The following is a 25302-nucleotide window of genomic DNA, read 5'->3' as shown; positions in this document are numbered from 1 at the left end:
ACACAGATATTATTTTTGCAAAAAGAAAAAAAAAAGTAATTACGTTAACTATAAGAGGGCAACAAAGATTTGTTTCTTTATAGTAGAGATACATTTAACATGTGATGAGATTTAAAAGGAATTAACAATTTTAATCTAATATTTTTAGTAAAAACTTAAAGGGAAAAAATGAAATAGAGTCCGATCATGTAATACTAAGCTGTCATTCTGTGTTACTTGTTGGCTGATTTCCAGTACTGTTTTTTTATTATTTTTGTACGGAATGTAAAAAATTCATGTTCTACATCATACGAATGGATTTCTGTTGAAAGATGATCAGCAAAGGTTGAGTCTCGATACATGAATCTCCAGCGTCTCAGATTACCTAATTGGCACAGCTCTGCCTGACTGACCAATGTAATTTTTCACACCACTTACATGTGATTTTTATACACACCACTTTGTGCCAAGGATTGCAATTTGGTATGCTGTTGGTGTTATAAAATGCAGGTCTGAAGTTGCAAGACATTACCTCTTTTGCTAAGTTGTCTGCAATTTGGCCATAATATGAGATTTTACTTCAGCTTTTATAACTGCTGAGTGATTGCACTTACCCAGTGTACAGATATGGTGTAATTTTACACATTTTTGTTTTTTGTGGTATATTATCTTTCAGGGTAGAGCTATAGCCATTGATGGAAGCAGTATGTTTGATGGTCTGTAGTTCTGTTTGAAAGGCTTATTCAGATAATGGAACAGATATGAGGTGAAGCGGCAGTGAATGGAAAGCTGCAGGTTTTGTGCCTGTGTGAACTTTGAAGGGTTGCTGTCTCTGTTTTTCTGTACATGCTACGTAAGTGTCAGTGTGGCAGTTAGTTTCTGTTTCAATAATCTCCTGTACATGACAGTTAACTGCAGTTGTTAGTGTGCTTGCATGCGCACGCACTCACGTCTCAACTCTTGAGTGAGTATAACTTTGTGTGGTTGGATGCCCAAATCCTTTTGCAAGATTTGCCAAGTTGGTATATCAGATAGCCACAACTGTTGAGATTATGTTGAAGCTGACACATTTGGCTCTTCATCAGTACTGGCTTGTGTTATAGGTTTTTATTCCTCTGGACAAATACCACAGTACACACTCAGTCACTGATCTTGTATTGTATTTTTATGCTTTTGTAGGTGTTTATGGAGGTGTTATATTATTGTTTTTGGTCCGCAGCACATCCTCGCATGGATGTGAATGAGGTATAATTTTTCTGGCACAGTAATGGAAAGGAGTCTCAGTTGTTGACATCAAATGCTAGCTGTGCTGGACACTTACCTGGGAGGTGTTTGTAGTGCACAATACCCTCTTTGTACCACTGAATGCAAAATATTATCTGTTCACACTGCCCTTTGCTCAAGGAGATGTCTTTTTGCTAAGATTGTCATTAATTCCTCCGTAAGAAGCTAACATAAAGGCATATATCTTGTCATCAGTAACAGTTTTTCATAGGAATGCTCCATGATTGAACTGGTGACATTCAAGTAAAAATGCATTGATAGTCACCCTCTTTTGATTCTTGTTACTTTGAATTAGAGCACACCATACTCCTACAATTGATTTTTGAATCTTGCCTATTGAATGCAAATGTTGCACGACGATTCAATGGTTGCAATTCATCACATGTCAGTTATTGAGACTTCCTGAATGTGGAAAATCATTCATGCCAAAACAAACTTTCTTTAAACAAGAAAATCCTTTTCTGATCATATCCGTCCAATGGCACTCGCCCCAAACACAGTATAAAAATTTCAAAACTGTGTATGGTGCCTTCCTCTATTAAATCCCATTCGAGCAGGATGAGGTATGACCAAAACGTAATGGGAATTTTTTTAATTTCCAAGGCTTTGTACAGCCGATTTTCAGCTTTTTTTATCATGGTGCTCATGTTCCTGATGAATATTTGCTTTTTCAACTGTTTTGGATATTTAGTTTGTTGTTGAAAGTCAAAAAGGTTGTATGTGTTTCTGAGTACTCTCCAAATTTTTACTTTTGAAAAAGATGGATCAACGAGCTCACATTAAATTTCATTCGATAAATGGAATAAAGAACTGCACAGCAATCGAAATGTTGACTGTGGCTTTTGATGAATCTATTATAAGTAAGACAAGAGTTTAAAAGTGGTACAAACATTTCACAGAGGATTGAGAATACGATGTAGGTGACGACCACCCTGGACACCCTAGCACATCAACTGCTGATGACAATGTGGAAGAAGTAAAGAAAATGGTTCCGGGAAATTGCTGAATCAGAGAGGTTGCTGCTGGTATTGGCATATCCTTTGGCTCATACCAAGCAATTTTTTCAAATGTTTGGGCATGAAATATGTAGCAGCCAGGTCTGTTATGGAATTGTTGAATTTCAACCAAACATGTCTTGTAGACGTCGCTCAGGAATTGCTGAATAATGTCGACAATGATCCAGAACTTTATGATGTTGAAACTAAGGCCCAATCATCCCATTGGAACCTGCCTGAAGAGCCAAGACTGAAAAACAATCAACTAGTTCTATAAATTCGTAGGTTCTTCTTACTGTTCTCTTCTTACAGTAGGATAGTGCATCATGAGTTCCTGCCTTATGATCATATGCTCAATAACTAATACTACCTGAAAATTATGCTCTGTTTGCGTGAAGCAGTCTGAAGAAAACAACCAGCATTGTGACAAAATCACTTACGGAAAATGCATCACAGTAATGTTCCTGCTCACACCTCAATGCTTGTTCATAATTTTCTGGCAGAAAACAAAACTGTTGTGTTGCCTCAGCCACCGTATTCACCCGACATGGCCCCCTGGGACTTCTCTCTATTTTCGTTGCTGAAGAGAACTGTGAAAGGACATACTTTTGCTACCGTCAAGGAAATGAAAACAGAATTGCTGAAGGAGCTGAACACCATAACGAAAAGTTAGTTCCAGAAGTGCTTTCAAGATTGAAAAAATGCTCACACAAATGTATGATACCTAAGGGAGATTACTTTGAAGGGGACAAAGTTGATGTTGATGAACGAATAAAGATTCTTTAAAAGAAATAATAATTCTGTTACTTTTTGATCACACCTCACATGTCACAGAGTTTAAGACTTTTCCCTTTGCAACTATTTTACAACACTTTAACAATGTTCATAAGAGTCAGATATGCAAAATCCAATTTGTAACTGCAAGACAAATCCAGCAGCTTCAAGTAAGGAAATAAAAATTCATAAATACATGCTTAGCAACCAACACATGTTCAACTGCACTGAAGTTTATCAATGTTTATTCATGCAGAAAATCAGACTATAGTGAGAAATAACTTAATGCTTACCAGTTTGAAAGCAGAAACATGCCAAAGCTGCTCAGAACCAAATCCACATGGTAAGATGGCAGCTGGCATCAAGCAGACAGTAGCATGTAGTCTTTGGTCAGTGCCTACTGTAGGGTAAGAGAAATTGTGAGGGTATTATCATTTTGACACAGCCACAAGTGCTTGTGCAGAAACATTTATTGAAGATTTTGCTATAAGTGGCAGATTAGAAAGTAAAGTAAGCACAAACTTATTGGTGAGGCCTTAGGTCTGTTCTGACTGCTGCCTACAAATCAGTATGAGGAGCAAGTTGATGATCACGGGGCATATAATCAGCATGTTGTAAGAGTCCCTCCATTCATTACTGCCAGTAGATGGTGGTGATGCTTCTTTGTTCACACAGCTCCTCATTTGGACTCATAGGGGCTGAGTGGGCCCAGTACCAGACCCCCCCCCCCACATCAGAGAAAAAAGTCTAAGAGGGTACCGGCTGTCAAACCCAGGTCCTTCTGCAATGAAGACAGTGATGCTAACCATTGCTGTCGAGGCGGTTCAGGTTCCATCTGACTGACACCTGTAGCAGGCAGCCAACACATGGTTTAAAATATGTCAAGGAATGAGTGTCAACATCATGTGATATTTAGCTATAAACTCTGAGCAAGTACAGCACTGTTCCAACTTGAGAGGAAGAAAGCACTTCCTCCAGACTCTTCCAGTTACTAAATGTTACTAGGTCATGCTGATTGCCCAGGCTTAGAATTCTGAGGGGCAACCAGCTTTATTAGCCTCTTAAGTGAAAAACTCAGACTTTGTCACTGCAGCAGCTGGCCAGCAGACAGGTTTTATGTCATAGTGTGTCCATCAAACACTATTTTCGACATAGATGCCTTAATTCTTTATGAACTTTGTGAGTAAAAATAAGTTTCCCACCACCTATTTGGTCCATAATTTGATGGCATTCTGACCCTCATTGTCAGTAGGAAACCTTTTTTCACTCATAAACGCCTTCAGCGAGGTGAAGAGATGATAATCTGAAAATGCCGGATCAGGGCTGTGAATAGGTTGGTTGATGATGTCCAAGCCAAATGAATCCAAGAGTTGTTTTGTGGCATTCGATGTATGGGGAGATGCATTGTCATGCAATAATTAATACTGCCTTTGTTAACATTCTCCTCCTTTTGTTCTGTGTCACTCTCCATAGTTCTTCATGGTTTCATAGCATTGTGCAGTATTGTTTCCCCCTGGGGCAAAAATTCAAACAGGAAAATCCTTATATGGTGTCAAAAGACAGTGCTGAAACAGGATCTCTTCACTCATGGTGAGGAGGGATAATGCCACTATATTAATTGTCTCTTCGTCTCAGGGTTGTAGTGAGCCATCCAGATTTCATCGGCAGTCACAATAGTCAAGGAATTGTTCACCTTCCAGTCCAAAGTGCTAGAGCAATTCTGATAAAGATGCAGTTCTGTTGACTTTATTTTGATCTGTGAGCTGTTGTGCTACACACCTTGCACACAGTTTTCGAAATTAACGTGTTTAAATAATTTTATGCAGAAGAGATTTCTGGAAATATTGTGCCATCTCATCCAAAGTCAGTTGGAAGTCATCAAAAATCATTTATTTGACCTTGTTCACCATCTTATCAGTCACAGTTGTGGAATGTTCACCCCTTTGTTTATTTTATGAACATTTATTCTGTTATCTTTAAAGTTGTGACACCATTTGTGAACATTACTGAGATTCATCACACCATCTCAATAAAGTTTTGATTTCATTAAAAATCAGGAAGTGTGTTTTCCTTTGTAAGAAGAAAACAGATTGCACTCATCACCTCTCAGTTCGCGGAATTCAGAATAGAAGGGTTCATTTCAATACAGCACTACAACAAGAGTTTTGAGCCAACAGACAAACAAGCGTGCATGCCACTGTCAACACTTTGTCACTGAACATAGTGGTGCTAACTTTGCTGAAAAAATCCCCTTAGTCGTCAGAGGCTAAGTACTCTTACTTTCTAGTCATGCATCTTGTTACAATCTAATGTATTATTTTGCAATTTTTGTCTCACCATCATGTATTACTAAACAAATAGCGGAACTGAAGGAATCTTCCTCATTTTGAATTCTTATTTCGAGCCTATTTTCTCCTGTAACTCAATCGTTCCTATACTATGAGAGCATATTTGACATAATAAACCAAAAATTATTATGGGAAACACTGGAAAATATTGGTAGTACCAGTGCACCTGATATCAACAATACAATCTCAGTATGTGAATAATATAGTAAAAAGATTTGGACACAGTAGTGGAACAGCCTCATTATTTTCTGAAGATAAATAGCCAAGAATCAAAATGAGGTCTATAAGTTAAGTCCATGTTACTGCTAAATATTGAATGATGATTTTTCACATGTAAAATTGAAGTGATACCTGTCAGGCAGTTTGACAGAAAAAGATCCGTGTAATCTGACTGATAGTGTATCAGTGTAAGCATGCAAAGTTGAAAGTTTGTGAAGTGTTGTCCCATAGATTCCAGCATTTATATAATAGTATACAGTTAACACTGAAACATAATATTAAAAGCAACAAACTTGCAAAATCGTGTCCATAAAATGGCAGAATTACAAAACTGATCCTGCAGTATAGTTTGAAAGGAAATCTTAATGTAAAATGTCCTGTTAAAAGATGACTTTTAATTTTATAATATTATTGCCCTATTAAAAGATGACTTTTAATTTTGTGTTATTATTATTATTATTATTATTATTATTATTATAATGATTGTTCCCGTTTAGGAGAGCGATTAAACTTGAATTCATAATTTCATCTTCGGATGTTTTTCTTCTTTGCTTCCCAAAACCCCCTCATCCTCTCAGAATGCTCCTTCTTCCATTCCTCTGTCCATTTTTTACCAGGCTGACGCGATGTTCTTTCCCCAAACTTCACACTTGTGATTTTATGCCGGCACTCGGTGCGATCTTCGAGATTTTTTATGTTGATCTGCTGTAGATCCCTCTGGACTTCTTTCAGCCATTCTGTGCCACATTTACTCCTTGTTATGATATTGAATAATTATTTCCTTAATTTTTGAATGACCATCAATCACCATTGTTTCAGCTGCATAGATTGCTTCTGGAAGAATCACTGTTGTATAGTGCCTTAATTTTGCGTCTGTCGAAATGCACTTCTTGTTGTAATGCGTCCATGTTAGCTTGTAAGCCTTCTGGAGCTTGGTGGTTCTTTGTTCATTGGCAATTCGGTTTAATCCTGAGGACTGTATAGTTTCACCGAGGTATTTAAAATGGCAGACTTGTGCAATTTTACCATATTTTGTTATTAAAGGGGATTTATTTTCTGACTGCCTTTCCATATATTGGGTTTTTTCATAAGATATCTGTAGTCCAGTTTTTTGTGAAATTTCATGTAGTTTTTCCACTGTGTGAACCGCTTCTGTTCTGTTATTGGTGATAATTGCAATATCGTCAGCGAAAGCAAGGCACTTGACTTTAATTCGGTTCTCTTTCTTGATACCAATTTCGATACCCTTTACGTGAGGTTCCCATTCCCTGATTATCTTTTCTAGAACAATATTGAAAAGGATTGGGGATAGTTCGTCCCCCTGTCGGACTCCAGATTTGATTTCGAAGGATTCTGATACTTCGCCCATGAATTTCACTTTGGCCGTTGTTCCTGTAAGTGTCTGTTCTGTGATTTTTCATGTCTTTCGGTCGATCCCAAATTCTTCCATGATTTTAAACAGGGTTCCACGGTCCACTGAATCATATGCTTTCCTGAAGTCGATGAATGTAACTACTGTGTTTCTGCATTTCCTCATTTGTAATATTGTCTTTAAGCACCAGATCTGTTCTGCACATGAGCGTCCTTTTCTGAATCCGGCCTGGTATTCACCAATTAGTGTATCTGCTTATTATTATTATTATTATTATTATTATTATTATACTAGGACCTTAATTCCATTAAATTATATTTTGTTGAATATACATATTGCACATTTAGTGAACTGTTATGCATTATATAAGTATGCAGTGTGGTTTTTGCCCAAGCTTTTTTTGTATTTTTGGGAGCAATACCCAAACACAGAAAAATGCAATATCACACTTTATCTTATCTACCTTGTTGAATAGCGCGTCCATGTATCGTAATACTAGGAAATGATTATCTGTAAGACACACTGAGAATGATTAATTGAAGATAGGACAGAATGTATTAGGAATATGTTGCAAGCAAATCCTATCAGTTGGATTCATTGCATGACAAAGGAGGTAAATACAGGCACTTTTTTTAAAAAAAAAAGGTCAGGAGGAAGTTATTAAGAGTAACACCATGTGCACTGGCTTTATATTTTGGAGAGGCATGGTTCAAATTTGCATCCAACTATCCTGTTTGAAGTTTTTCATTGAAAAAAGAAAAAACAAAATGCTTAATGCAAACATCCAGATGGTTTATTTGAAAGGATGAGACTGATTTTATTTCCTGTACTTGTCTGGTTGGAAACTTGGATTCATCATTAATTACCTTATTGTTGGCAGTATGTTAAACTCTTATCTTCCTTATTTGTATATTTATAATTTTCGTCAAAAACACAATTGATAATTCCAAGAATAGTATGAGAAAAGATAATACTTTGTATAAAAGTAGTGGAATAGGTGCATAAAATAAGGTTCTCTGATGGTGAACTACTCAGGACAACATGTCATACAAATAGTGACTTTGGGTTACAGGAAAAATGTGCACTCAATTGCATGGAGAAGTACCTCAGCATGAATCAGCGTATTTCGCAGAGGTTCCAGGAATTCCAGATGATTGCTAATGAGAATGCAATGGCAGCAGCACAGAAGATGGGAGTAACACCTCAGCGGTGACTTCTTGCAGGATTGCAGAAAAGTATCAGCTTTGTCTGTTGAATTTTGCAGATGAGATACTTATTTTGTACAAATTTGTATTTTTTTGTAATTATAGTATATTGGTGTGTTCCACCTACAAAAACTTATTTCTCTGTAGATAAGAATCCTTACAATAAATTTTTTTTGTGCAACTATCTTCCTTTTGTAAGCGTAACTACTGAAATATGATGTCTATTACTAATTTCATCAGGAAATTTCTTTATGTCTTTCAATCATCTCCTGTCAGTGGGTAAGTGTTAAGACTACAAATCAGAAGGTTTAGGGTTCAAGCCCCAGTCATTCCTAGTATTATTTTCTTTTAATTCTTTCTCACATGTGAATAGTTTGCTACTGTCAAAAATTCCAAGCTACATCATGATTTGACAGCCACCAAGGGTGCCAAAAGGGGGTGAACTTGCACAACCCCACCCCCTCAGCATATAAGAAAATACACACAGAAAGATGAGGAAGTAAAAATTTTATTATTATATTATGTAAAGAAGTAGTTCTTTCAGTGTAAGCTTTGGGGACAGTCACTGAGCAAATACAAACTGGGGGCATCTAGGCTGTTGTCCAAACCTGTTTAACACCTTGTCAGTGAATTTCATGTCCTTCACTTGTGTTCTGTGAAGCTGAGCAGACACAGGCCACTGAGCTTCTTGTCTCCTGTTGTAAACTGATTTCACATCTTGACACATCGTAATGTACTAAATGTATGTTCAGTTCTACATGTTGTTGGTGGAATAGCCAGGCCAACCATGATTGCAGCTGGGTTAAATGGGGCAACTTGTTCAATCAAATCTGCATATGCCATGGATTTATTTTAGGTCACATCACTCACATTATTTGCGTTAAACATTTCATACCACGTGATAGCCTCGGGAATAAAATTCTGTAAAAAGGCTCCATAAAAAAGTTCTGTATGAGGCTTTGTCTAATTTTCATATTTTTAGGTTGGATCTGTGTAAGTAACAATGCTCTTTTGCATGTAGAAGAAAAGTGGTCTCTCGGAGAGGAAATTACAGAGTCTAAGTATGGCATGAAGACCAATAATTGAATAATTTTTCTACATTTACAGATAGTTGATTTGATCAGTATGTCTGCCTTGCCACCAATCGAGGTCGTTTAAATTCAACAAGAGTTCTCAAATTTTTTAGTTTTCTCGAAGATGACTCTGAACTCCATCAAGGCATTATCACTGTGTGATCGAAGCACATACATTAATTTGTTTATGTGGTCATGAATTGTCTTTAAGTTTATATTTACTTGTTGTAGTTGGTTGCTCGTGTTCATGTTTGGCAGAATAGACAGCAGACACTAAGAGCTTAACAATATATGTTGGACTTGTTGCAGTCATGTATAGATGAAGCACTTTGGTTTGTGTTTTCAAGTTTGATGCATTGTGTGAGAGTTCTTCTAGAGCTCATGTAATACTAATAAGGTTCTCAGAAAATTTTCTGATACTCTTGTACTTTGCTGTCCAATGCGTTTCCCAGAAGGCAGGGATATTTTGGATTTTATGTTTCTGCAATGTAATCTGTTTTTTTTTAAAAAAAGATTATGTGCTTTGTTGTCCCAGCAGCACTTCTCATGTCACTGACATTGTTCAAGACATTGATGACAACACTTAACCCGTGCCTTGCTCAGTGGAAGAATAGGGCTGTGGCTTTGAGTACATGCAGTATTATGGTCTTTACATAGATGCATATCTTGCAGAACTTGGAAGCTGCAGGTAGCAAGTTTGCAAATTATCATAAAAAAGGTTATGTCAGTATGATAGATAATTCAGCAAGTCAACCATATATTATTAAAACACAGTGAGTACAGTATTATGCTGGAAGTGGATCAGAGAGAGCTAGTTATTCACCTGCCTTGCGCACCTGTTTTTTTCTTTCTTTCTCTTGTTTCCATGTTTTCCCAAAACATGAAGATGTTTACACAATTTCACCTGACTAACTTGCTAATGCAACTGCAGTTGTGACATAATCCTGAAATGGTCTGCTGTTAATCAAATCATTGAGGACAAGTGAAGGGCAATAACTTATGGAAAGGTCAATGGTCTGCTGTTAATCAAATCATTGAGGACAAGTGAAGGGCAATAACTTATGGAAAGGTCATGATTTGTATAAAAATAAAAGTGTGTTAACTTCACTCATTATAAAATCCATACTAATTCTCTTTCACCAGCTATTGACAGCCGTTCGAAGAGTTATTTATCTCATTGAAAAAGTGTCTAGTCATTCGTATATCACAGTATGTAAGAAAGGTGTGCATGTTAGCTATGTAGCAAAATACTCACTGCTTTGCATGCTATCATTTGCCAAAAATTGGTTTCGGTTTGTCAAACTGTTAACGAGTTCTGACGGATGATATTAGTATTTCGCTTCCATTGTGATTTTCACAGATGATTGGAAGAGAGTGCACTACATACAATCCATTTTCTCAAGATTGGGAATAAATATAGATCTCACCCCAAGTTTAAAGAAAAATTAAATATGTTAGCTCCATTTCATATGCAGCAATACATGGACTAATGTGCCCCAAATGCAAACTCCTAGTGACCCCTATTTTTTGTTGCAAAATATTCAAATTTAGCACATTAAATTACTACATATAGAAATATCACAATAACTATGACTGTTAACAAAATGGTAGGCAGTTCATAGTGAAGCTGACAAGTGCAGCTATGAGATGTGCAAGATTTTTTACAAAAAAGTTTTAATCATTTGAGAGAGGTTACAACCGGCATGTAAATACCAGCATTCCTAAAGTATACCCAAGGTGAGCAGAGAATGTTTTGGTTGTAACGGATGAAGCTCACTGTTCAGTATGTGATAGACAAGCTGCCACCTCTTTGAAACCGTGGGGTGGACTCTCCTAGTACTGAGAACAAAAATTTGTTTCTGTGCACCGACCAACCGACCAGATAATCCTGTGCGAGCTCTACTTGTCTTTAATAACATTTCGGACACCAGTTATATGACCACCCATTGCAACACAGACCTCATCCCTTCCAACAAGCTGGTTCAAATCCAAATTACAATCTTCTAGAAACTGAATAATATTCTCCAAAATGGCTTTTGCTTTACACTGTTGGAGTGGCACATCTCACAAAAATTCTTCTCAAATTATTGGTGTTTTTGCTCACTTGATCTCAGGCAGAAAACTAACTCCAATCACTAATTATTGCATGCCACTATGTTAGCACTCTTGTCTGCCAAAACCAAAAAAGCAAAAGTTTGCTTCACCTCCTCAATTATTTTGTTTCCTAGAACATCACAACAAGTTTCAGTCACTTCACTTGGAATTTCACGAGATATATACCTGGAGGTTTTCCCTCGTAATTCTAAATTATTTTTCAAAATCTCATCTTCAGAGTCAGCTAGGAAGTGCAGCAAATCTGTGAAAACAGAGCCATCATCAACTTTCCTGCAAAGCGGAAGATTATGTGAAGACTATTGATATAATTGACTGAAGTTTCACACAATTTTCTTCAACTTGCCCTTGATATGCCATATTTAAACGTTCATGTACATTTGGTCCCATTTTGTCCATTACTCGTTCAAATGTTTCTGAAGAAACCAACCCATCATGATGCTACTTATTTTTTACTTGAAACTGTGCAGCTTCATGAAACTTTGGAAATTTAAGGCAAGGAGAAATAAATGAACTGTCCTTGTAGACCGTGATGTACTAGATGGCTAAATAGGCCAACCATGGGTTGATGGTAATCATTCAGGTTTAAAGGCTTGTTTACAATTAACACTTTATGTCATTTTTAAAATTTAAGTTTTACTAGGTGTCCAAGGATTCCTTAATAATTTTGAACACAAATCATCATTGACTTGATACTTAGTCCAAACACAACCCAATTTCTAATAATAAATTAGTTGTGCTGCTGCTAGTGAAATCAAGAGATGTCTTGTAGAATACCGTTACTGAAATTTTTGTTGACTAAAGTATGTGTGGTATGTATGCTTACACAATAAAATTGAACTAGTGAGTGTTCACCAGAAACTTGTGAATATTGTCTTATTTTTTAGTGAGGAGCATGAAAGTAAATCCTATTTTGGCATTTTACAGAATGTGCTTAACTGGCACATTTTTTAAATTAAAAACAATGTACTGGTAAAGCACACAGTTGATACGCGTGAGATATATCACATGCACAATATCCATTAAATTGCCAATAATTTCAGTAATTCAGTTTTAGAGAGTAATGAGATCAAGATATATTAGATGACAAAAGGCACAGGTATTAATTTGTGTTTCAGTACAAACATCACATACCTGGTTTGTATGCCATAATATGAGAAGTATCATCATCATCACCACCAATGATCTTGTACTTTCTGCACATAAAAATCTTATGCCACTCATAATTTCTCTCTCTCTCTCTCTCTCTCTCTCTCTCTCTCTCTCTCTCTCTCTCTCTCTCTCTCTTGTCCCCCTGCCCCCCTCTCAACTTAGTTGACTTTTTATCAGCCCAGATGATAGCTGTACCCCTAAAATGTCAGATACAGAGAAACGCCCTCACGGATGAGACTTTCCCCCTGCGGCTCCAAGGTAAGAATAGGCCCAAGATATTCCTGCCTGTCATAAGAGGAGACTATAAGGAGTCCCTCCCCCTCAAGGGGGTAGTTTGCGCCTGCGTCTGGAGACGGACAGTTCAACGACTTACATTTGTGGTCATTTTGGTTTTTCGCTTATTCTGGTTTCTTCCTTCCTTTGTTTGTTTCATTCCTTTGTCCTTCTCCCTCTCTCACTGTCTTCCTTACTTTTTACCTTGCCTTCTTCCCCCTGCCTTCTTCCCCCTGCCTTCTTCCCCCGCCCTTCTTCCCCCGGCCTTCTTGTCCGCCCTACGGTCTCCGCCTCGACGTTTGAGACAGTCTGTCCATTTCTCTTCCTCTCTCCCTTTTTTTTCCTATTCTTCTTTCCTCCCTGCGCGTGCCAGAAGGCCGACCCACACGTTCGCACGCATAGCTGGTGACGGGGTAACGCATAATTCCCCGCCCTGGGTAGACAAGTAAGGCATGCACGTACCCCTGGTGAAGGCCAGGCCCAGGGAGGGGTGATTGCCTGAGCTGACACCTTCCGACCATGCCAGTTGGTCCCTCTGTCCGTTTCTTGGTAGGTGTGACCTGAGGTGTAAACATTCACCTAAGGCGGGAGCGCCCTCTGAGAGGGTTCCCACAAGGAAGGAGCGCGCCATCGGAGACGCTGGCAATCATGTGGGATTCATCCGCAATGGATTTCTCTTCTTCTTCTCTCTCGACTTCTGCCCAAAAACGGAAACTTGACCAGCCACCAGTGACAAAAGTACTACCGCCTGCCCCAAAGTTCCTCGTAGTTTCTAGATCTGAGGATGGAAAGGATTTTTCATCTGTCAACCCTTTCGTTATTCAGAAGGGTGTAGATGCCATAGCCGGACCTGTTAAGTGTTGTACCAGGATGCGTAACAGTACCTTGTTGTTGGAAACAGAGCGCCTTTCAGGCACAAAAACTCCTGTCGGGTGGAGGCTCACTGCACTTTGAATTTGTCACGTGGTGTGGTACCTACTAGATCACTCGACGAATTGACTGATGAGGAGATTGTCTTTCCTCGCTGAGCAGGGCATGACAGCTGTCCGTAGGGTCATGAAAAATGTCGCCAATGACCTTGTACCGACCTGGACGCTTTTCTTGACCTTTGATAGTGTTCAGCTGCCATTGCGCATCAAAGCGGGCTATGAGGTTATTTCTGTTCGCCCCTATGTCACGACACCTACGCGCTGCTACCAGTCTCAGCGTTTTAATCACACCCACCAGTCTTGTTCTAATGCGGCTAAATGCGTCACTTGTGGCAGGGACACCCATTAGGGTGACTGTCCACCTCCGTCTCTTCGTTGCGTGAACTGTCAGGGTGACCATGCAGCGTCCTCCTGCGACTGTCCCATCTACAAGGATGAGTGCTGTATACAGGAAATTCGGGTCAAAGAGAAAGTGGCCACCTCGGCTGCTAACAAGTTATTTGCTAGTAGGAAGCCTACGCTGCTCCTAGCGGGGAAATACAGTACTGTCCTTGTGTCTCCTCGGCCTACCAGGGAGGTGTTGACGCAGACATGTGATCTGACCTTTAGCGCTACAGTTGTCCGTTCGGCCAGTGCTAAGATCGCCCGGTCAACGTCACCTCTTCCTCCCGTCACCCCTAAGACACAAGCACCTTCACCAGCTTCTGCCAAGACTAAGACCCTGAAGTCAGATGCACGGGCCTTTAAGAAGGAACTGTCCCGTGAAGACTTCCTCCATACCCCGAACTCCCAGCCATCGACCAGTACTTCGACTAAACGACCTTCCAAGAAGGCTCGTAGGAAGCAAAGTTCTCCTTCTCCGCCACGGTGTGTTTCTTCTCCTGCGGCACCCAGCGGTTGCCGCCCCAGGCCGTCATCCGTTTTGCCTGGCCGCACCACTGGTAGCCGAACATCTGGCTGTTCACCGGCGGAGGAAGCTCCCCCTCCCGGCCATCTTAACATGGTGGCCTACGAACCTATTGAAACAATGGACGATGACTCTCTGCCTATTGATTGCAGCAGCAGTGCTCGCTCGAAGCCAGGCCCTCAGTGGCCTTCGAGGTGACCCCTTCTTCCTTCTCCTTTTTCTTTCTCTTCTCACGATGGCACTTCTTCATTGGAATATTCACGGCATTCGCTCCAACCGAGAGGACTTAAAGTTGCTGCTACGTTTGCACTGTCTGCTCGTAGTAGCTCTCCAGGAAACGAAGCTATGCCCATGCGATCGGATTGACTTGGCACACTACCTCTGTGTGTTTTGACCTACCCCCTGTGGCAGGTATTCTGGCTCATGGAGGGGTTATGTCGCTGGTCCTGGATGATATCTACTACGATCCAATTACATTGCACACTGATCTGCAGGCAGTTGCCGTCCGAATTACTCTCCCCTCTTTTACATTTTCCATTTGTACCGTTTACACTCCATCGTCGTCTGCCGTTACTAGGGCAGACGTGATGCAAATTATTGCTCAGCTACCTGCACCATTTTTGTTGACTGGAGACTTCAATGCCCACCATCCCCTTTGGGGCTCTCCAGCATCCTTCCCGAGAGGCTCCCTGTTAGCAGAACTTTTCAACCACCTCAATCTTGTCTGCCTCAATACTGGTGCCCCTACTTTTCTTTCGGACAGAACTCACACCTATTTCTATTTAGATCTCTCTATATGTACTACCCAACTTGCCGGTTTGAGTGGTACGCTCTTCGCAAGCTGTGATAGTCAGGTCGCACACCTCACGGAAGCCGTTCTCACTGCTGCTGAATATTCCATCCCTCATACTACTTCTTCTCCATGTGTCGTACCGGTCTCCTGGTGGACCGCAGCATGTAGAGACGCTTTACGTGCTCGTCGACGTGCTTTACATATCTTTAAACGCCACCCTACGATGGCGAATTTTATTAATTATAAATGATTACCTGCGCAGTGTCATCGTGTTATTAAAGAAAGCAAGAAAGCCAGTTGGGCTGCTTTCACAAGCTCCTTCAACAGTTTTACTCCTTCTTCTGTTGTCTGGGATAGCCTGCACAGGCTATCTGGCACTAAGGTCCACTCACCAGTTTCTGGCTTGACAGTCGTGAATGACGTCCTTGTGGCCCCTGAGGATGTCTCAAGTGCCTTCGGCCGATGTTTCGCAGAGGTTTCGAGCTCTGCTCATTACCACCCTGCTTTCCTCCCCCGCAAACAGGCAGAGGAGGCTAGGCCACCTAACTTCTGCTCCTTGAATCATAAAAGTTATAATGCCCCATTCACCATGCGGAACTCGAAAGTGCAATTGCCCGGTCACGGTCCTCCGCTCCAGGGCCTGATTCTATTCATATTCAGATGCTGAAGAACCTTTCTCCTGCGGGTAAAGGTTTTCTTCTTCGTACTTATAATCGCATCTGGATTGAGGGCCATGTTCCCACATGCTGGCATGAATCTATTGTTGTCCCCATTTCTAATCTGGGGAAGGACAAGCACTTGCCTTCCAGTTATCGACCCATCTCGCTTACCAACTGCGTCTGTAAAGTGATGGAGCGAATGGTTAACTCTCGTTTGGTTTGGCTGCTCTAGTCTCAACGCCTACTTACCAATGTACAATGTGGACTTCGTAGGTGCCGCTCTGCTGTTGACCATCTGGTTACCTTGTCGACCTTCATTATGAATAATTTCTTGCGGAAGCGCCAGACGGTGGCTGTATTCTTTGATTTGGAGAAGGCTTACGACACCTGTTGGAGGGCGGGCATTCTCCGCACCACGCATACATGGGGCCTTCGCAGTTGCCTCCCTCTTTTTATTCGTGCATTTTTAATGGATCGACAGTTCAGGGTACGTGTGGGTTCTGTCCTGTCCGACGCCTTTCGCCAGGAGAATGGGGTGCCACAGGGCTCAGTTTTGAGCGTCGCTCTCTTCGCCATAGCGATCAATCCAATAATGGATTGCCTCCCAGCTGATGTATCAGGCTCCCTTTTTGTGGACGATTTTACCATCTACTGCAGCGTGCAGCGTACATGTTTCCTGGAGCACTGTCTTCAGCGTTGTCTTGACCATCTTTACTCCTGGAGTGTCGCTAATGGCTTCCGTTTTTCTGCCGAGAAGACTGTCTGTATTAACTTCTGGTGCTACAAAGAGTTTCTCCCACTGTCCTTACATCTCGGTCCCGTTGCTCTCCCATTCGAGGAGACAAACAAAATTTTTAGGTCTTACATTTGACAGGAAACTTAGCTGGTCTCCACATGTGTCATATTTGGCTTCTCGTTGTACCCGTTCCCTAAATGTCCTCCATGTTCTCAGCGGTATGTCATGGGGAGCGGATCAAACCATCCTACTTCGCCTATAACGGTCGATCGTCCGCTCAAACCTGGATTATGGGAGCTTTGTATACTCCTCTGCACGGCCGCCCATCTTACACCACCTCAATTCTATACAACATCGGGGGTTACGTCTTGCGATCGGAGCATTCTATACTAGTCCCGTCGAGAGTCTTCATGCTGAAGCTGGTGAATTGCCACTAACCTACCGGCACAATATACTGCTTTGTCAGTATGCCTGTCGGCTATTATCACTGCCCGACCACCCGTCTTATCGTTCCTTTTTTGATGACTCTCTCGACCGTCAATAAGGGTTGTATGTATCTGCCCTGCTACCCCGCTTTCCTCACCTCCTTCAGCACCTTGATTTTTCACTCCCTGCAACCTTTAGAGTGGGTGAGAGCCAAACGCCACCTTGGCTCCAGGCTCAGGTTCGCATTCACTTTGACCTCAGCTTGCTCCCAAAGGAGGTTACCCCAGCTTCAGTATACCACTCGCAGTTTGTCAAACTTCATTCGAAGTTCATTAATACGATGTATACAGATGGCTCTAAGACCAATGATGGTGTCGGGTGTTCTTTTATCGTCAGGGCACACAGTTTCAAATACTGGCTCCATGACCATTGTTCGGTCTTCACAGCTGAGCTATTTGCCCTCTATCAGGCTGTTCTTTACACCCGCCACCACCGACATTCTGCTTGTCATCTGCTCTGAGTCCCTGAACGCCATCCAGAGCCTCAGTGATCCATATCTGGTTAACCCTTTCGTGCACGGGATCCAACACTCTCTTCAGCAGCTGGCGGACGACGGTTCTCCGGTTACCTTTATGTGGGTTCCTGGCCATGTCAGTATCCCTGGGAACGAAGCTGCAGATGCCGCGGCCAAGGCTGCGGTCCTCCAGCCTCGGACAGCTTCTTGTTGTGTGCCTTCATCTGATTTTAGCAGGGTCATTTGTCAGCGCATTTTATCGCTGTGGCATGCCGATTGGTCTACACTTGCTGAAAACAAGCTTCGGGCCTTGAAACCTCTCCCCACGGCTTGGACGACCTCTCCACGCCCTTCTCGGCGGGAGGAGGTCGTTTTGGCCCGGTTACGGATTGGACACTGCCGGTTCAGCCACCGCCATCTGCTGATGGTTGCGCCGGCGCCATTCTGCCCATGTGGGCAATTGCTGATGGTACGCCACATTTTAACATCCTGTCCGAATTTTAATACACTGTGCATAGACGTTGGCCTGCCATGTACTCTGGATGAAATTTTAGTGGATGACCCAGGAGCAGCTGCTCGCGTTCTTTGTTTTATCCACTTGACAAACCTGTCTAAGGACATTTGGTTATGCTGTGGTTTTTTTTTTTTTTTAACCCCTTGCCCGTTAATGTGCCTTTTATAGTGTTGTCCTTTTTAGTTGCTGTTTTAACATTGTGCCTCGCAGTGCATTCATAATTTAGTCTGGGCACTAATGACCACTGTTGTTGTGCGCCCAAAAAAAAAAAAAAAAAAACCACAGATGAGACTGTGAATCCTAGTGATCACCTGCTAGATCTTTTTCAAGGGTGCCAGAGTTTGAAGCACTCCTAATAAGGAGTTTAAGCCTTTTAATATGAGGTATAGAATATTAGCTAAAACCTGAAACTGATAGCAGTGAGTTTTTTCGAGTGTATGTCGAAATTATAAGTTAATAGGTAATGGAGGTGGTGTATTTGACACAATTCACAGTTGGCAAGAGCACGGCCGACTTCCTTCCCCATCCTTCCCTAATCCGATGAGACCGATGACCACTCTGTCTGGTCTCCTTCCTCAAACAACCAACCAACCACAGTTGGCAATGAACTCGTATGCACTGAGGTAGAAATTGGAGCTGCATGCAAGACAGTGTAAGTAAGAGTGAACTTCAAAGAAGGCACAAATATACAATTGGGTCGTTCTATTGACCATTACAGATATCTACAGATGTAGCCAAAATGTTGAAGGAATACTGTCATCACTGGAGCAGACTACAACTATACATCAATTGAAAAAATTACAGTTTTTAAGGTGGTGAATGTGACTAGACATCCTGTGAAATAATACTAGATTCTTTGTCTGAAAACTAAGTAGGATATAGTCCAGGAGCACACCCATGATCGAAATATATTAAATCTAGAGGCAACAAATAGACCTGACCTCTTTGAGATGGCCACATTGAAACTGGTATTGGTGGCCATCAGTTATTTGTAAAAACAGTGAGTACCAAAGTACAAAGGGCAGCTAAAGGAGTAGCAAGATTCACTTGTTAAAATATGCTTACTACTCTCTGAGCACTTTCTAGCTATGTTAATGGAACTGCTAATGTAATTTTGTAATCTTTTTGCAGAATAGCACATTTACTAACAACAACAACAACAACAACAATATATTTTACTTAACTCAGTCAGGAAATAATCTGGATCCTGGGTTCATTGTTTCAGAACAATTCAAAACTTTATTACATGTTGTCAAATAATTCACATCAGCTCATCATAGAGCTGATTCCATAACAAGATCCAAACTGAGACACCAGTTACATGTTTGTGAACTATTTATAAAATTCCAGTAATACATAATTGTAAATTAATAATTTTAATTGTAACCTGACAAGTTAAAATTTTTTCATGGTATTATTGTGTGACTTAATAAGTAAACTGTTTGTGAGTATCCATAAATAACTAATGAATTACATGTTGTCATTGCCGTCGCTGTTGTCGTTGTCGTCATTGTTGTTGTGGTCTTCAGTCCAGAGACTGGTTTGATGCAACTCTTCATGCTGCTCTATCCTGCGCAAGATTCTTCATCTCTGAGTAATGACTGCAACCTACATCCTCCTAAATCTGCTTAATGTATTCATCCCTTGGTCTCCGTCTAAGATTTTTACCCTCCACACTTCCCTCCAATACTAAATTGGTGATCCCTTGATGTCTCAGAACATGTCCTACCAACCGATCCCTTCTTCTAGGCAAGTTGTGCCACAAATTCTTCTTCTCCCCAATTCTGTTCAATACCTCCTCGTTAGTAATGTGACCTACCAATCTAATCTTCAACATTCTCCTGTAGCACCACATATCGAAAGCTTCTATTCTCTTCTTGTCTAAACTATTTATCGTCCATGTTTCACTTCAATACATGGTTACACTCCATATAAATAGTTTCATAAAAGACTTCCTTTCACTTAAATCTGTATTTGATGTTAACAAATTTCTCTTCTTCAGAAACGCTTTCCTTGCCATTGCCAGTCTGCATTTTATATCCTCTCTACTTCCACCATCATCAGTTATTTTGCTCCACAAATAGCAAAACCCATCTACTACTTTAAATGTCTCATTTCCTAATCTAATTCCCTCAGAATCACCTGATGTTATTCGACTACATTCCATTATCCTAGTTTTGTTTTCGTTGATGTTTATCTTATATCGTCCTTTTAAGACACTGTCCATTCCGTTCAACTGCTCTTCCAGGTCGTTTGCTGCCTCTGACAGAATTACAGTGTCATTGGCAAACCTTAAAATTTTTATTTCTTCTCCATGGATTTTAATCCTTACTCCAAATGTTTCGTTTGTTTCCTTTACTGCTTGCTCGATATACAGATTGAATAACATCAGGGATAGGCTGCAACCCTGTCTCACCCTGTTCCCAACCACTGCTTCCTTTTCATGCCAGAACTGCACTGCTGCTACAGTCGCAGGTTCAAATCCTGCCTCGGGCATGAATTTGTGTGGTGTCGTTAGGTTAGTTAGGTTTAAGTATTTCTAAGTGTAGGGGACTGATGACCTCAGATGTTAAGTCCCATAGTGCTTAGAGCCATTTGAACCATTTCATGACCCTTGACTCTTATGACTCCCATCTGGTTTCTGTGCAAATTGTAAACAGTCTTTCACTCCCTGTATTTGGCCCCTATCACCTTCAGAATTTGAAAAAGAGTATTCCAGTCAACATTGTCAACAGCTTCCTCTAAGTCTACAAATTGTAGAGAAGTAGGTTTGCCTTTCCTTAACCTATACCCGCGCGCCGGCGAAAAATTGCACTTGACAGTTCGCTTTTTGTCATGTTAGGTTGGCTATACTGTAATAGCGATGTTGCAACAGCAGCCTCTATACACACAGCAGACGATACAGTTTTCCATCCCGTCTGATAAATGCAAGCGATTGAGCTATTACAGAGTATATAAAAACTCGTTTTTAGTTATACTACAATGACAGGAAGAAAATAATCGTATAACAATGCTCGTAAAAGCATAACAAAGCACACCCTTTCGATAATGGAGCAAAGAAATACAGAAAACAAGCATCTAACAGCTGGTACTTTAAAATCAATACTGTACATAGTTTACAAAATAAATAATAACCAAGATTGCAATAAATAACCACCGAGATTGCAATAAATAACCAGTATTAGTAATTTTTCACTCACCAATTTACAGCGATAATGGCGCAATTCTGTGCAGCTTGCCATCGTCACTGTTGTCTGATTCATCACCAAAACCGTCTTCATCGTCATCATCAGCAAGACAAATCATTAACTGTTCATGGCCACTGGTAATGCCTTCTGTTGTCTGTGCTGCTCATATAAGCTTCTCAACATGCTCAACTTTTTTCCTCCATGAGGCTGCATCGACAGTCACAAGAGTTTCACGCAACAGCTTTCCCACCTCTGTTATTGTAAAGGACTTGTTGTTCCTTACGTACATTTTTACATCACTCCATACTAACTCAGTAGAGTTGAAATGGCAGTGATATGGTGGCAGCCTTATTACTCTATGAGCCTGCTCCTTGGCAATTTCGTCTATTACATATGTAGGTGTCGTAGGCTTATTTTCTTTAACAAGAGAATATAATAGAACCTTTGTCATACTCATATCCGCTGCAATATTTCGAGCCTGTAACCACTGCACCGTAACTTCTTTTCGATCATTTGTGGTTGGGGCTTTGTTCAGTATCACCGAATGATAAGCAGCCTTGTCCATTACAATTATTGTAGGGACAGGAAATTGTTTTAAAAGGTTTCTGAACCACTCAACAAATCGTGTGTGATCCATATCTTATGGTAATCACCAGTCTTTCTTGATCTAAAATCTAAAAGTGCGTCGGGGACAAAACCATTGGAGGAGACTGCATGGACCACAATTAATCTAGCTCCTCTTCCCCTCGGCTGATGGCCGCTACTGCTGGGTGTGTTATCCGTCCAGTGTTTACTGACACCTTCCCCGGCATTAACCCACGTTTCATCTAGCCAAATTATGGAATGAACGTCTCTGCCCACAATTTTGTGCAAGAAAATGCTTCGAGCGGTAACAATATGTGCCCTTTCTAACAGTACTTTGCGTCCATCTAGCGTCTTGTAACAGAAACCCATATTTTTTAGCACAATTTTTAGTGATGTTTTACCACCCCTGAAGAGTTCAATTTCTTTTAAAGAGACTAATAATTTAGCTACAGTTGTATACTCTTTTCTGCTGTAGTAAGCATAAACATGCCTGCGAATTGCATCAGTCTGGGAAGAATCTAAATCTGTGATAGGACTAGGCTGCTTTTTCTTCTTTCCCGGGGTCATTAAAAATGTATTATTTGATACAGACAGCTCGGAATCATTACGGCTCACTTCAGTATCTTCCAAATTTTGTAGTAATACTCCCTTACTTACTACGGTTCTTGCACTAATTCCAAGAGTTTTCGACATATGTTTCACCACTTTATCGACAGGAATTGATGGCTGTCCATGAATGCTTACATAGTTTTTCTCCTGCTCATAAAACTCAAGAGTTCTGCGTAGTAACTCCACTGCCTGGCTGTTTAGCGGCACCCCTCAATGCAAAGGATTGTCACTAGGTGAACGAAGTCTTTTCGGTGGCATTTTCCACGTATGTAAACTCACAATGTAACAAAAGTCACAACGATATAGAACACAGTACAATGAAAACACGCAGTAAACAACATACAATTCACATTGTTTACACATTCACTAAACAAAGCCGGCAACACGGGAATTTTGACATCACAGCACGTGAGTAACAGCAGTGCTCACTGTGCTGTGATTGGCTGGCGCACCACCCTGAACGCCTAGCGCCTCTCGTTCTTCACTTGTTACAGTGTTACGCTGCCGACTTCATATGCAAACGTCAAGTGCAATGTTTCAGTGGCCCGGGTATATCTTCTAAGATATGTCATAGGGTCAGTATTGCCTCTCATGTTCGAACATTTCTACAGAATCCTAACTAATCTTCCCCGAGGTCGGCTTCTACCAGTTTTTCCATTTGTGTGTACAGAATTCGTGTGGGTATTTTGCAGCTGTGTCTTATTAAACTGATAGTTCCATAATTTTCACACCTGTCAACACCTCATTTCTTTGGAATTGGAAATTTTACATTCTTCTTAAAGCCTGAGGTTATTTCGCCTTTCTGGTACATCTTGCTCAGCAGATGGTAGAGTTTTGCCATGGTTGGCTCTCCCAAGGCTATCAGTAGTTCTAATGGAATTTGTCTACTCCCAGGGCCTTGTTTCGACTTAGATCTTTTGGTGCCCTGTCAAATTCACTCCCATTTCATCTTCATCTTCATCTCTCTCCTCTTCCATTTCCATAATATTGTCCTCAAGTACATCGCCCTTATATAGACCCTCTATGTACTCCTTCCACCTTTCAGCTTTCCGTTCAGAACTGGTTTTCCATCTGAGCACTTGATATTCATACAGGTGGTTCTCTTTTCTCCAAAGGTCTCTATTAATTTTACTGTAGGCAGTATCTAGTGATATATAATTCTACATTCTTGCATTTGTCCTCTAGCCATCCCTGCGTAGCCATTTTGCACTTCCTTCCGATCTCATTTTTGAGACGTATGTATTCCTTTTTGCCTGCGTCATTTACTGCATTTTTATATTTTCTCCTTTCATCTATTACATTCAGTATCTCTTCTAATACCCAAGTATTTCTACTATCCCTTGCCTTTTTACCTACTTGATCCTCTGCTGCCTTCACTGTTTCATCTCGCAAAGCTATCCATTCTTCTTTTACTGTATTTATTTCCCCCGTTCTTGTCAGTTGTTCCCTAATGCTCTCTCTGAAATTATCTTTCAACCTTTGGTTCTTTCGGTTTATCCATGTCCAGTCTCCTTAAAATGCCACCTTCTTGCAGTTTCTTCAGTTTTAATCTACAGTTCATAACCAATAAATTGTGATCAGAGTCCACATCTGCCCCTGGATATGTCTTACAATTTAAAACCTGGTTCCTAAATCTCTGCCTACCATTATATAATCTGAAATCTTCCAGTGTCTCCACGCCTCTTCCACGTATACAACCTTCTTTCATGATTCTTAAATCAAGTGTTAGCTATGATTAAGTTATATTCTGTACAAAATTCTACCAGGTAGCTTCCTCTTTGATTCTATACTCCCCCATTCCATATTCACCTACTACATTTCTTTCTCTTCCTTTTTCTACTGTCGAATTTCAGTCCCCCATGACTATTAAATTGTCATCTTCCTTCACTATCGGAATAATTTCTTTTATCGCATCACAGATTTCTTCAGTCTCTTCATCATCTGCGGAGCTAGTTGACATATAAACTTGTACTACTGTGTTAGGCATGGGCTTCTTATCTATCTTGGCTACAGTAGTGCGTTCACTATGCTGTTCATAGTAGCTTACCCATGCTCCTATTATTCATTGTTAAACCTACACCTGCATTACCTCTATTTGATTTTGTATTTATAATCCTGTATTCACCTGACCAGAAGTCTTGTTCCTCCTGCCACCCAACTTCACTAATTCCCACTATATACAACTTTAACCTGTCCATTTCCCTTTTAAAATATTCTAAGCTACCTGCCCAGTCAAGGGGTCTGACATTCTACGCTCCAATCCAAAGAATGCCAGTTTGTTTCTCCTGATAAGGATGTCCTCCTGAGTAGTTCGTGCCCAGCGATCTGAATGGGGGATTATTTTACCTCTGGAATATTTTACCCAAGAGGATGCCATCATCATTTCATCATACAGTAAAGCTACATGCCCTCAGGAAAAATTACGGCTGTAATTTCCCCTTGCTTTCAGCCATTTGCAGTACCAGCACAGCAAGGCTGTTTTGGTTAATGTTACAAGGCCAGGTCAGCCAATCATCCAGACTGTTGCCCCTGCAACTACTGAAAAGGCTTCTGCCCCCCTTCAGGAACTACATGTTTGTCTGACCTCTCAACAGATAACCCTCCGTTGTAGTTGCACCTACAGAACAGCTATCTCTATGAATTACTTAAAGTTTTG

The 25302-nt window shown here is 40.7% G+C and overlaps 1 protein-coding gene across 1 annotated transcript in view; it reads left to right on the top strand.

The window, feature by feature from the left end:
* LOC126419345 (mitochondrial import inner membrane translocase subunit Tim9) overlaps positions 1–8360 on the top strand; it is a 38981-nt gene extending 30621 nt beyond the window's left edge. The window contains exon 4 of the mRNA XM_050086530.1: positions 8044–8360. Coding sequence (XP_049942487.1) covers positions 8044–8184 — 141 coding nt within the window. The 3' untranslated portion in view covers positions 8185–8360. The remainder of the gene's footprint in view (positions 1–8043) is intronic.
* Positions 8361–25302: the final 16942 nt, after the last annotated feature.

The sequence above is a fragment of the Schistocerca serialis genome, chromosome 9 (assembly GCF_023864345.2).
Source record: "Schistocerca serialis cubense isolate TAMUIC-IGC-003099 chromosome 9, iqSchSeri2.2, whole genome shotgun sequence".
Lineage (NCBI taxonomy): Eukaryota > Metazoa > Arthropoda > Insecta > Orthoptera > Acrididae > Schistocerca > Schistocerca serialis.
The sequence above is the reverse complement of the archived record's forward strand: the minus strand, read 5'-3'. Positions and strand labels throughout refer to the sequence as shown.